This window comes from Alosa sapidissima, chromosome 6 (genome assembly GCF_018492685.1).
Source record: "Alosa sapidissima isolate fAloSap1 chromosome 6, fAloSap1.pri, whole genome shotgun sequence".
NCBI classification, from domain to species: Eukaryota; Metazoa; Chordata; class Actinopteri; order Clupeiformes; family Clupeidae; genus Alosa; species Alosa sapidissima.
Genome location: NC_055962.1, coordinates 14,449,033 through 14,463,584, shown reverse-complemented (window position 1 = coordinate 14,463,584; position 14,552 = coordinate 14,449,033). Strand labels below are relative to the sequence as shown.

The following is a 14,552-nucleotide window of genomic DNA, read 5'->3' as shown; positions in this document are numbered from 1 at the left end:
GACTTTGAATATAGTTCATATAAATGAAAAGACAGCTATACAAATAGTCCAAATTTCTAATAAAAAACAAATGTATTTTAACATGTTTTTTTTTCCTGATGTGCCTGTCAGATGACAATCTTCTCTTTACAATGTGAGTACTTTCCAGCGTCAACTTTTTGTCCCTTGCTTAACAGAGGATGGGTGGGGCTTACATAGCAGGGACAAGACATACTGTATAAGATTTGCATAGATCCAGCTCGCCTGGGGGTGTCCTGGCCTGGGGAATCTGGGGTTCAAATAACTCCAAGTAATTCAGCAGCTAAAATGTCTAAACTGGTCCAACTCCCCTAATGGGAGGGTAGTGTGACAAAGGGTTTTTATAAACAAACCTGCCCTGAGATATCCCATATACCAGAGTTGACCAAAATTCCCACAGGCCTCTGCAACATTACCGTAATTACACAACAGAATCCCCTACCAGAATCCCCTGTTTTGACTGTATTGGCATAGTCTTACAGGTACACAGTCCTTTTGTGAATGATAGTCTCAAATGGCTGGTGAAACAAAACAATCTTGAGTTATAATATCCCAGTCTATTCAGAATCGCAGGGTCTTACAGAGGGTTAGAGTGTCCTTCCCATGTCTCAGATTTCCCTATAGCATACTGTATGCACGCAGTCAAGGGCAGCTTTTAGTGTGTTGGTATTTTTGTGTGTCTGTGTTTGTCTTACAGTATGTTCAAACAAACAAGTAAACAAAATGTCCGAATGCATTTTTGTTACTAATCTCTGACTGGGTCACATGTGGATTCCTTTTACCTGAGTATTTTAAAATATCCTGCCTATCGCCTGGGGTGCGTATGTGTGTGCGTGTTATGTGTGTTATGTGTGTTATGTGTGTTATGTGTGTGTGTGTGTGTGTGTCTGCAGCATATAAAAAAGAACGGCAGTCCACTCCATTTCACAAATACAGGGTGTCTTGGGCAGTACATGTCCACACAGTGTCCTTATTCTGACTTACAGGTAAGCAATTTTCTTTCTTATATAAAAGAAAATTAATAGAATAGAATAGCATAACATAGAATAGAACAGAATAGCATACATATAATATAATAGAACAGAATAGAATGTCTTTAATGTCAGTGCACAAATAATACAACCTAATTCGCAGTGCAGTGGTGTAGACAAGGGTTAGATATATAATTGATATTAGGTAAATAAATAATTGATATTAAAGATGATAACTAGCTAAATGAATAAACATGGATCTTTTAACACTGATGAGTGTTAAACACATTATTGCACTTGGGAGTCCCTTATTGTACACTAAGAGCACAATAAAAAAAAATCTGTTATTTTGTCATTGCTCATTTGTTAAGCTCAAGTAAGGGTAGTGTAAAAGCCTTAATACTCTAGAGTGTACCAGAATATTACTCATAGACTGATATATTTACAATGTAACAAGAACAGTAATGTAGTGTAATTTTACTTCTGTTACTTGTGTTTCATATACCAGCATCTCAAATGATCAGGCCTAAATAATCGTGCAAAGCCCAGTTCTTTCCATATATTAGAAAGACCATTCTTATAGATTACTTTTATCTCCCCCACAGAGTAACTGAGATTTCACCTGCCTTTCACCATGATCCTGCTGGTATGAAATCCATCCCCTCTTTTTCCAATAGTCTTGCATTACACCAGTAGAAATGTATTTTAAGTCCGGCAAGTTATTTTCATTATTACAATAATCGGTAACGCTTTAGAATAACATGTGCTTATTAGGCGTTAACAGTGCATAATAAGCAGTTAACAATTCATAACTAACAGCTAGCTAACTGTTCATAACATTAAGTAACTGTTAACATGCAGCTTGTAAGTGTTTATAAGCAGCCTTTTAAGTTACTTACAAGCATATTTGTTAACAGTTGACGTGCAGCCTGTAACTGTTAACAAGCAGCATGTTAATGCTAGTTAATGGTGTATAAGATAAAAGGGTGGATAACTAATACGCTTATAAGACCTTTCTTAACCTTTTGTAGTAAATTTTGCAGCCCCCCAATCTAAAGCGAGGTCCACGTAGCCTATAGTTCCACAAGCCCAACCTTCTATCTCTATATATTTACTGTATCTATCTATCTAACTCGGTTAAGCTGTGAGAAATGCACCTTCAAAATTGCTGCAGCGAGCAGGATTTGAACCCCGATCTCCTGCGTCGTGAATTGCCGCGCTACTTACTGAGCCACATTCCTACCTATTATAACGACGAAATTGTTAATGTTGATTCTATATTCCGATAATGTTCTATATCATACAAGTTATGTTTTTTACAAATATGTTTCTGATGGAAAAGTGGTGTTTCATTTCCATAATCTTTATTGAGCGAACGCATAAAACAGTCAGTTTGTCAGCAGTCTAAAGATATTATGCCAGATTTGTATAGTTTGGTTACCTAGCAACCGAGGCTTATAGACGACAAGTGGGTGCGTTCAAAGTCTTGTAACGTTTGTGGAGAACTACGTTCGCAGACATTCATGGAAAACTGAAGGCAAACTGAAACATGTTTCAAATCCATCGCGAACGTTCGCCTAATGTTTGCGACTTTGAACGCACCCACTTGTCGTCTATAAGCCTCGGTTGCTAGGTAACCAAACTATACAAATCTGGCATAATATCTTTAGACGTCGTTCGAATAAACTAATTAGCTCTATCTCTTTTTCTCATCGTCAGTGTCGGTCAGAAAACTGTGTTGCCTTCTTAGCCTGACCGTCTCATGCAACCTAAGCACACGTATGCATCACATGACTTAGGCTACTTAGCAAATCCCAGTGCACCTCTCCCCTGATGGATGAACTGACGAATATAATTAAAGCACTTAATAAAAGTATTGTAGCGGACCGCTCCATATTCTTTATAATAAAAATGTATTACTTTAGGCTTATCCAACCGGGTTGCTTAAACGCCAATTAGGTTAACTTCACGCAGTCAGCTGACGATAAAAGGCTGCTTGGCCTAACCTGCGGGGAGAGAGCGCTAATTACAGGAAGCTCTATCGGAGAGAGTAGTTACCGAGGGCATGTGAGACATGGCGGGAGCATTTTAAAACAGAACATTCACACTGGATAAGTTACATTGGATTCCTTGGATCGTACCCTTGTGGATTAATCCCTTTGAGGAATTACTATGAAGCAGTGCGGATCCTGAGCAAAATAGGACCGGCTCAAACTACTTTGTGTTGCGCACGACGGAATGGATCGGCAGCATGGCAAGATGTTTTCCTTTCTCTTGTCGCGGTGTTGCGAAGATCCCTGGTTCAAGTCGTAGGCCTACTCTGTAGCTCCCCTGGCTAGTCTCCCGCTGGTAACTCAACACTCATCTCCGAGTTCACGTTTCCCTTCCACCAGTATACAACTAATTCAACATATTCCACAACTCACTTTCCTTCAGTGACTCAGACTCTCTCATACTTTCCCTTTTTGTTTAAATAGCATTTTTGTTTTTGATTGTATGGAGGGATATCGATTATTTAAGTTGTGTATGAATATTTTTGGTTTAATTTAAACTATCACAATATATGATTTGAAACTTATAAAACGTGTTTGGTGTTTGATTTGTGTGATAGTTTCGCTCTAACGGTGACTACATTTGAATTGGCAGCAAATACTGCCTGGCACCCCAGAGACAATTGAATCTCTAAATTTAAAAATAAAAGATTCAGATTAGTCACGTTACAGTATAATTATACACAACTTAAATGAAGAATTTACAGTAGGTAAATACAATATTGTAATTAACAAACAAATAATAATTTGCAACAAATAATAAACTCAAATTGGCTCTTACAGTAGAGTTTTTGTTACACGTCACATAGACAATGTATTGTATTTTGTATTTCAACCAATCCAAATACAGCATAGCATCCCAAAACAAATCATTGTGACCATAGCAGGCCAAATAAGCTTTTTACTATGGTATTGGTGAAGATGGTACTGCTTGGTTTTGTCCCACACTGAATGTTGTTTTAAACTCAGGTGATGATTTTGTTTGGTTCCAGGTAGTGTGTGCGTTGGTTGCCGTTTCTTTGGCACAAATAAAACCTCTGCCGGAACTGACCAAGCCTTCATGTATGTATCGTATACCACCATGGTATGATCTATGCCTAAAAGAAAGTTGGTCTGCAATGTGGTCCTGCTGAAAGTAGTAAAAAGAAAATGACTGTTTCATTTTACTTTTGGATATGTAGTCAATTAATGAATGCCTTTTCACATATATAATGGGTTATTAAATTACATAAAGTACTTCAAATGGAACCATGGAGAACACCAAAAATGTATTCTCAACCTACCAATCATTCCACGGTTAGTGTTGTTTATATTTGTGTTAACATTCATTTCTTTTCTTTCATCTTCACAGACAATGAACACATCAGTAAGTGATAAAACATGCAGTATGTGTGTGTGTGTGTGTGTGTGTGTGTGTGTGTGTGTGTTTGTGTAAAGTTCCACTCTCTGAGTGTATGCACACTACACAGTGCGTAAAACATATACAAGAGATGTGCATTTTTGTCATTGTGTGTTATTATGACCGCCGCGCAGCGAAGCGGCGGTCATATACTGTAGGTTTAGTCTGATTTTTCTTTTTTTTCGCATGCCCAAATTTCCGTCAATGATTCCCGGGACACTGAATGACCGGGGTACACGAAACTTGGTGGGCATGTAACCCCACATGGATAGCATGGAACCATCGTTTTTCGTTTTGATCTGTAGCCCCCCCGCTGGACTGGACCCCCCGAAAGGAGGATAGGGCAGACACAGTTTTCTGTGAATATCTCGAAAACCGTAGGGTTTAGGAGGACCATTTTTTTTTGTATGTTGATCTCAAGGGGCCATGTCAACCCATTCCATAACCACTCATTTCATGTATAGCGCCACCTAGTTAAACACAAAAAAGTAAAAATGAGGTGTTGTTATTAAGTATCTGTGACCTAACATAGTCAAAACTGCACGAAATTGGAAGTGTAGGATCATTATGACACCCTCTGTATGCACGCCAAGTTTTGTGGAATTCCGTTCATGGGGGGCCACACAATAAATTAATTTATGTTACTATACACCAACTGGCCTGTAGGTGGCCGGAGACAGTTTTCTGTGAATATCTCGAGAACCGTAGGGCCTAGGAGGTCCACCTTCTAGGAGGTCTTAAGGGGGCATGTCAACCCATCCCATTACCACTTATTTCATGTATAGCGCCACCTAGTTAAAAATTAAAAAGCAAAAAATTAGGTGTTTTCATCACAATATCTCTGGCTGACAAGGTCAAAACTGCACGAAATTAAAAGTGTAGGATCATTATGACACCCTCTGAATGCATGCCCCCACCCCGCCCCCCCCCCTGTGCTGGGCCCCCCCGAACCGCAAAAAAAAAACAGTTTTTCCTAAATAACTACCTGAACCGTGGCACTGAGGATGAAGAATCTTTTATGGTATGTTGGTCTCCCCCCGGTAAAAAATGAAAATGCAATATTATTCTGCTTTAATCGTCCCTATCTTCAGTTAAGATGTTCAGAACTGCACCAAATTTTATGTGTATGATTGACCTGGCATTCTCTGGAGGTCTGGGGGTATGCCAAGTTTCGTAGAATTTCATCCATGGGGGGGTCTAAAAAAATTAGGTTATGTGTACATTGTAATGGCGGTGCACACATATACACATGCACACACACAGGCACCCACATACTATCGGTATTAGAACAGCCGATACATAATTACAAATTCAGTAGGATTAAAAGAAAGCCAAAATAAATATTCATCATCATCATGGCTGCATTTTCAGTATTGGCGATAAGTAGTCGTTTGTCCACTAGATGGCGCATCGTTGCAGTGAGACGTAATTTTGTTGGAAGTTAAAAGTGGGTTGGAAAAACAATGGACGCTTCCTACAAGGACTGTAATTTACCGCAGCGAACATCTAATAAGGATAGGACGATGTTCACATGAAGTGTAATTCCCATTTCTTCTTGAAGCCGAAATAAATCTGAGGATGTTTATCGGACATGCTTGGTTTTTACTGCAGGTATGTTAATCTTGTAATATCAATAAGGACCTAGGTAATGTTACCGTTAGCGTTGGTTGAGTGATGGAGGCCTATTTGATTGCTTGCATTTGTAGAAAACTATAAATGCGGTTATACCAAGCAAATTGATAGCAGCACTGTTTGTATCTTTCGACTGTCATTTATTGCACGTGCTACAAAATCATTCTGTGCAATGGAAGATTTACCAACGTTACAGTCTGATACAGTTTTGCCTATACATGCGTGAGACTGAGACGCCTGTTTATTTTGTTTTAAGTGTGTGCAGGGTGTGAGAGGGGAATCGATGTGCTTTGATTCCAGCTTGGTAGTTGTAGTCTGTGAAATTAAAAAGCACGTGTGTGTCAAGTATCCAAACAATGACACCTTCATTTCATTATGGCTGCTTTAGCAACACACCTTAAGCTACTGTGTAGTGGGTCCCATTTAGAAGTGGCTACTTCATTCGCGCTTTCCTTGACTCATGGAGCTGCGTGAATGTTATTACAACTTTTCGCCACGATATGGCAGTTTAAGTCCGCTTGATACTGTAAGGCGTAAGCCATTGGTTTCCCAAGGAGATTCCCAATTTATGTTGTAAATAGGCCTACCTTATAATCCTACCTGTAGCTTAGGGAAGCTAACAGCTTTCTATTAGGATCTAGTTTGTTAGTTACAGTTTTGTCATAACTCCCTGATGCATTTTTGCATTTAGAATAGCCAGAGCGTGTATATCTCAATCGGAAAATTAAACGATATCGGGTGCCTATGGACTAGGCTGGGTGAACCCAGCCTGATCTGCCCGCTATTTATTTTTTGATTTCTTAAAAGATTGAGCTTGGTCTGATGAAAGCCAGACTAGCCATGGACCTGGAATGCAAGGGAACATGAATCAGCCTATATTTGCACGAACAATAGCGGACAAAAGCTCTTCAACTTTGGCCCGTTAAAATGTGTATTCAGTCTAGCGACGCATTTCATCAAGGCCCATTTGGACATGTCAGTTATTTGCACCACTGGTTAGATGTAAAACAGCATTTCGTTTCAGACTACTGTTACTTAATTTGTGCATTGACAATAAAGTATTACATGAACTAAAGATGACTAAAATCTTATGTAGAAGAAGAAACATTCACAAAAAATCCATCCAAAAATGACCTTTGTTTTTGATAGCTGTTGAAAACGGCATGGAACTGACAGAGATGTTTTTGTTTATAAATACATAAAAAATAAATAAATAAATAAATAACATTATGCTGATACCTTTTGCTTTTCCCAAATACAATGTAGCCTACAGGTGTAAGTGACCTTTCATCAATCCAGTTGCAATGGATGAACTGTGATGAACTGCCCTACTTGTGATTGTTCAGAGATTTTAAAGGTTTTATAACAATGCTACATCTTCTTTGGCTATTCTACAATCTATCCACCTTTTCAGCACCAGTAGGCTACTTTCTGTGCAGCCGCACACACACACTCAGGCAAGCCAAACAAGCATACAAAAGTTTCAAGAGTGGGGGATGGAGTAAAATATGGAGACAAATTGAAGTGTGATTTATTTTCACGGAACGGATGTACAGGACTGAGCGGCTGTCATATTTTGTACCGCTATGCGGTACATCTAGTTTGTTATGGTGTGTTATGGTTATGGGATTTGACAGACGCTTTGGTCTCCATTAGAGTGCTGGACAGACTGGATGGACCATGATGACCCAACTGGAACTGGAGACTCGGAGACTGTCAGTGACCTGAAGACGGAGTACCCCAAGACCATGTGCCCCAACCCCACCGCCATCGAGGTGGCAAGTGTGGATGGCATCAGCCTGGCTGATGCAGGCAACGTGTTTTATGCGTGAGTGTTTACAAGAGCATTGTAATACAATATATAATATAATGTAATGTAAGCATATGTATTCAAAAATAATACAATAATTTTCTTCGTACACCCCACCACAAATGGTTTGCTGAAAAGGGCAATGCCTTGTCTCAATTAAAAAACTATCGGAACTCCCCCTATTACCGTCGATCCTGTATTTCCGCCGTCTTTGTTGTATAGAAATGGATATTAAGTGCCACATACACGCAAGACGGCGGAAATACAGGATCGACGGTAAACGGACTCCTAAAGAAACGCAACCACCCACACCATAAGCGTATCTAAATTAGCTATGTACCAAAAAACAACATTTTACCGTAACATGAAGAGCTGTAAACAGTGTTGTAAGGCTGTGTGTACACAACCGCTTGGAGCTCCAGTGGCATTTTAATTTCATGGCTACAATTCTCGGTCTAACCGTTCATGTGCCATTGAAACGGCGTAAGTAGGCGACCCATCAGGCCAGCACTATAACTCAGAGCATGGTAAACAAAATCGGATATTTCAGGCAGTAAATGCTCCCGTTAAGAACCAAAGCAGATATTGTTAAAATCTACACATAGACAGGTGATATTTTTGAGATATGTGCTTCCTAGAGGCATTTTTTTAGTAAAAGTTGGGAACAGGACTTTTTAACATAATTAAGGTGTGCTGAATCCAGCTAGCCCTGTTCCCAAGCTGAATTTTGAGTTTATGACCATCGAATTAGCATATACAAAATGGTTGCCAAAATGGCGATTTTGGGCACTTTCATTGGGCGGATGTCATACCATGTAAATTAATTCATATTGTTCACAGAAATCTCCCTTGGCCAATAGATCAAGGATACAGGCTGTGAAAAAAAGAAAAAAAATCTAGTATTATGCCTATGTTAATTACCTGAAAAAACCTTTGAAAAATGTAATTGTTAAAATGTTATAACTGAGCAGGCACACGGTATTTGACGAATGAGACTTATGTTTTTTGAGGGTCAAGAAAGATGTGTAGTGATGATATGTAAAGTTTAAAATTGTGGCCTACTGGTTAGGTCTTCAGGCTTGAAACCAAAGGGTTGCCGGTTCGATCCCCGACCAGTAGGAAATATGTGGGTGGTGGAAAGGTTGAGCACTAGTCTCCCATGCCCACATCCACGGCTGAAGTGCCCTTGAGCAAGGCACCTAACCCCTCACTGCTCCCCGGGCATCACTGTAGCAAGGCAGCTCACTGCTCCAGGTTAATGTGTGCTTTAATGTGTGACCTGTGTGTTCACTAATTCACGGATGGGATACATGCAGAGACAAATTCCTTGTATACCCAAGTATACTTGGCCATAAAACCTGATTTACATTACATTTTACATAATTGAAGCGAATTTCTTGAATTTCCCCTGGGGATCAATAAAGTATCTATCTATCTATCTATCTATCTATCTATCTATCTAATTAGGTTGGTAATGTATGTAGGCTCGGATTAAGTTACACAGGCCTTTACCCATTTCGGTAACACTTTACGATAAGGATACATGAAGTAATTCATGATTTATGTATTACTTCATTCATTAATATCTAATTAATCATCAGGAATTTACTGAGTCCATAGTTTGTCATTTGTGACCTCATACATGAACACATTACTAAAGTATTAGGTACGATGGGCACATCATTATGAATTAAGATGTATTAACCATGATCATGACTTTATTTTTCTACCAAAAATGTGGTCATCACTGCTCAAATTCTCATAACTGGAGTTCTCTAAACACATGTCATTATTCACTACTTTAGTTGAGGGGCCACAGACATGATGAATGCATGAGCAATTATCCTAAAATTCATGTAATCATGATGATCATGCTTAAGAAATCATAAATCACAATGATATACCCATCACACCTAATGCTTTAGTTGATGTGTTGTTCATACGTGAGGTCATCATGAATGAGAGTATGTGAATTCATGTCAATTCCTGATGATTAATAGGATATAAAGGATAAAGGAAGTAATGCATAAATCATGAATTAATTCATGCATGAATTCATGATAATTCATGTACCTTTACCATAAAGTGTTACCCATATTTCTTCATAACCTTTGTGTTAGTAAAATGATTGAATGTCCTGTGAATTAATAGCTAGATTAATAACTTTATAACTAGTGCAAGTTCAAGTTCAAGTTACTTTATTTGTACCCAGAGGTAGATTTTGTTTGCAGTATAGAGTGCTTCAAGAGAATTTGCCAGAACAGGAGCACAGAGGATGCCATCTTTACATCATAACAGACCAAATAGAAAATAAATGTTAAATATACAGTAGCCTACATATGTATACATATTAAAATCAGATTATGTGCTACACAGTATAGATCAAGTTGGACAGTAGCACATTTTAATCATGGGTAGTTGGACAGTAGCACATTTTAATCATTTTATATATCTATAGTGGCTGGTGAAAGAGTTGAGTGGCTTTTCCTTTTTTTTCGGGGGGATTAGTGGGTAGTGTCCCCACCAAAGCTCAGACGAAAGCTACGCCCTTGGAGGTGTCCATGTCGATGGCAACCTTCACAGGGACAACAAGGAGGCGAACATTTTGCCCCTATCCCACCCATAGTATTCTATTTATATTTATAAATGTACACACTTTATTACACTTAAACATAGCGATATTCTACTGATATTTATACTGTTCATACTGCACATACACTTATATATTTTCAGTACTCTGCACAATGACAATGAAGTTGAATCTAAGATAATCTAATCAAATGAAACATGTGACTGCTGGCCATCTTTCCCATTTGGAATCAAGGATATGATGCTAGCTTGTTAGTTAACGGTTGTTCATGATTAGTTCAAAGGAACTCCAATGATTTTAAACTCCAAACATGTGTCTCCCCACGACAAAGAAGATGTTTACCAATGAAGTCAGGCCACACTCTTTGCCAAAGAGGACCGTAAACATAGTCAAGAGTATAATCAGGTGATAATAAGGTTAATTAGCATAATACTAGTTTTTTTTGCATTTTTATATTTTTCATAGCCTTTACTTTTTATTTATTGCCCACGGGAGATTTCTGAGATGCACAGATGTGAACAATATTAATTTATTTACATGGTATAATGATGCCCGTCCGAAGAAAGTGCCCAAAATCGCCATTTTGGCAGCATTTTGGCAGCCATTTTGTTTATGCTAATTAGATGGTCAAACACTCAAAATTCTGCTTGGGAACAGGGCTAGTTGGATTCAGCAGTTAATTATGATAAAAAGTCCTGTTCCCAACTTTTACTAAGAAATGCCTCTAGACCATATACAAGGACTTTTTCTTGAAATAGCACTTGTCTAACACCTATGGCTACTGAAAAATGTAAGGTTCATTAGCAAATGTTATTTTGAAGTGTTAAAAAACATCGTTGTTTCAGAATTTCTGAACAAAAGTGGTGATAATTGGGGGTGTTACGATTTATTAGTTGTTGCATATATTAGCTGGTATGGGTATTCAAAATTATAAACATAAAACATAATAAACACAGTAAAAATGTTCCTTATAATATATGTGGGAAGTGGGACTGGGGAAACGCTGCCATCACTAGGCACGTGTAGGAATAACAGGCCAACTAGGTAGGGGGGAAGTGATTGGCAACTAATCACCAGACACTGATGAATTAGGTAATTGATAGATTAGTTAATTGGCATGTCTATTTATACATCGGGGCCTTTACGTGCGGACTGTTTACTTCCGGTAGTAAGGAGCAGAGAATCAGAACGCTGGTGCTGCAGTGTGTCGGGTCCTAGGTTTGCGATAGCCTGGCTAGCGCCACCACTTCTCAAAGAGACGTGGTCTGGGAACCAAACGTTCATTTTCTCGTTTTTGAAAAAAATGCCCAGATCCATTTATTGGGTGCCACGGATGTCTATCAAATGCGTCTGTGCATAGCTCATCATCGTCTTGCTTTCCCACCTGTTCTGTGATTGGTTCCCTATCTCAGGCGAAAATTTGCTCCATGGTCTCCAGGCTGCCTTAGCAGCGTGAATCAAATCGCGCGCAATGCAGCATGGGAACACCCAGGCTAGGTTTGCGAGGCGACATTATAAATCAAGAGGTAACGTCTCACTGATCTCTCATATTGGGCCGCATCGCTTCTAAAAGAGGCTGGCTGCATGTACAAGTTACTTATGTGCAAATAAATCTCCCACAGCCTGAACCGAGTCAGCATTCCGTCTGGGAACGAGGTGTAGGTGGCGATCACAGCGGGGACATTTGAGGTGGATTGTGGACACTGATACAGACCCTTGGGCTGCAGCTCTGTGTAGCCACTGTTTTTCTCCTATTGAGTTCATGAGGGATTCCTGTATACTGTTTAGCGACTGTGCATGTGTGCGTATTTATATGGGATTGTGAGGGGGGATGTGGGTAATTTATTGGGCAACGTGCAATTGGTCAGTTACCAGCTATTGACTGGGGTTTCCTTGCGTTGGCATATAACATTCCATGCTCTATTCATATCATCGCTAGTTTCCTATTTAGGCGATATCTATTTATACTAACTCTTCTCCAGGTTCGTGGTTGGAGTAGGTCAGATAGGCTACTGGTATTCTGTTGCTGATAGGCTTTAGTAACTTGGTCCATTGTTGATTTGCAGTGCAAATTGCCTCTGGTGTGATATTGGTGTTGTTTAACCTATTTGATTAATTATTTTTATTTCTTTAATTTCTTTCTGGTTTAGGCCTAGTTTGATTTGATACCGGTGTGCTGTGCATGACTAATGTTATTTCACCTGTTAGTATTGATTACTATTTGGCCTATATTCCTCTCCTCCCATTCGCTGGGGAGTGTGGACGGTATTTAGGATTGCCTTTGCCTGTTTAGTCCAAGAATTGCCCATTCGCTACCACACGCTTGTATGGGCGCAAATGATGTTTTAAGCTTTTGTCTAAGAATATAATAAATTAAATTTTGTATCATCATCACCTGTGCCTCCTGATACCCTGTCTTGAACATTAGCCTACAGCTGGGGGGCTGAGTGGGTAGCTCCAGGGGTTCCTCTCTAGATATAGGGGGGTGGCGTAGTCACTATCATAGTCAGTAAGGACATATATAACAAATGTTTGCTGAGCTGGCAACGATACAGTTTAATGGTGGTTTATTTTTGGCACAGGAATGATCACATCACTGGTCTCATCTGTAAGAACGCAGATCAGGAGAGATGCTTCTGCCGGGACTACAAAGTCCGTTTCATCTGCCACCCTCCATTCTGTGGCACAGAGAAAAGTATGTGAACCTGTAGACAACCATTCCTATTAGTCCCAGTCTGTGATTTTAATATAGTACACCATTTGTCAAATTCTACATTCATCTGTGTTGTCCTTGTGGTCCTCTAGCTACCTGTCTCCTGCGTGTAGATGGGACATTAGACCAAATAAGTCACATACCATTCTAGCCAATCAACATGTTGCTCTACAGGTCTAACCATTGAGGAGTGTATTTTAACTGGCTATTGGAAACCTTTTTTCTGAATAGTGGATTATAACAGAAATCTTTATTTGTCCAAGGATTCTTTAAAGGGAAACTTGGCAGGATTAGCTATATTTCCCCCTGTGCTGGAGAAGTTGTGCATTATGCTATTTCAAACTCTGGAAAAAAAATAACAATAAAGCACATGGATTTGTTTACATTGTAGAACAATGTGGATGTTACAAGGTAAGAAACACGAGTTTAAAGGGACACCAGGCAAGCCTGATGCTTTTTCTCTACGAAACTTGCCCTCGCTCGGTCTGAAGCTCTTTTCCTTTTCTTTGCGTCTTCCGTCAAGGGTTTTTGCTGCTTCTTCGCCGGCTCTGCCATTATAGACACGTTTGCAACAATCTCTAGCGTTTCGTTAGCCTGCCTCTGTGCTGTAAACTGATCCTGCTTCGGTCGGCGGGTAGGATACACCGAACTTGCAAGTGGGATATTCTTCCAACAGGCAGTAGGGGCGGGCGAGAGAGCCTTCATTCGCCCCGTAATGAGTCATTTAACCATATACCAACTTCCGAAGATGATTAATTAACACAAAAACGTTGCCTGGTGTCCCTTTAAAACGAGTTTCTTGTTTCTCACTTCTCTTACTAGGACGGTAGTCCCAAAGTTGCAAGGTTGGTTTTCTGCCTGGGGACGCTAGGGGGAGCGGGGAAAGTCACCATTTTCACCGGAACGGGTCATTTAACCATCCAAATGATTTCTAAACGGGTTTATTAAGTTGAAATAGTTGCCAAGTTCCACTTTAAAGGGCGGATGTTTGCATTGATTCAGGGTCAATTGTTCAATTTCTTCACTGTTTTCTCGCATTTTGCTCGTAGTTTCTCTACAGAGCTCCCTCTACAGCTTCAGAATACACATTTTACGACACACCTCGCTAGGTCAGTCTGTCGTTTCCTCTTACCCAGTTCCTCCAACAACGGTGTACTCGCTTTGTGCTTCTATTCGCCAGCCAAGGGTGTCGTAGTGGGGAGACGAGTGGGAATAAATTACCCGGGCCCCAAGTGGGGGGAGGGCCCCTAAGGAGTTGAATTTTATTTTCCTTAATAATAAATAATTTCCTTAATTTAAAGATCTTAATAAATGTTATTAACTAATATAGATGCAAATATTTCGGGTAAATGCATCAGTTGATTGATG

At 39.6% G+C, this 14,552-nt stretch overlaps 1 protein-coding gene and 1 long non-coding RNA gene across 5 annotated transcripts in view; both read left to right on the top strand.

Moving 5' to 3' along the window:
• The window catches only part of LOC121712187 (cartilage intermediate layer protein 1-like), a 31,734-nt gene that overhangs the window by 12,197 nt on the left and 4,985 nt on the right, over window positions 1–14,552 (top strand). For 3 of the 4 annotated variants that reach the window (XM_042096285.1, XM_042096286.1, XM_042096288.1), the window contains 6 exons: window positions 912–1,004; window positions 1,595–1,635; window positions 4,033–4,102; window positions 4,392–4,406; window positions 7,728–7,899; window positions 13,054–13,166. In XM_042096285.1, the coding sequence (XP_041952219.1) occupies window positions 1,624–1,635; window positions 4,033–4,102; window positions 4,392–4,406; window positions 7,728–7,899; window positions 13,054–13,166 (382 nt within the window). In that variant the 5' untranslated portion in view covers window positions 912–1,004; window positions 1,595–1,623. The remainder of the gene's footprint in view (window positions 1–911; window positions 1,005–1,594; window positions 1,636–4,032; window positions 4,103–4,391; window positions 4,407–7,727; window positions 7,900–13,053; window positions 13,167–14,552) is intronic. The other variant, XM_042096289.1, reaches the window with a different exon arrangement.
• On the top strand, window positions 11,455–12,150 carry LOC121712202. Its single transcript, XR_006032536.1, has 3 exons — window positions 11,455–11,689; window positions 11,969–11,997; window positions 12,094–12,150. It is a non-coding gene; the product is annotated as an uncharacterized LOC121712202 (long non-coding RNA).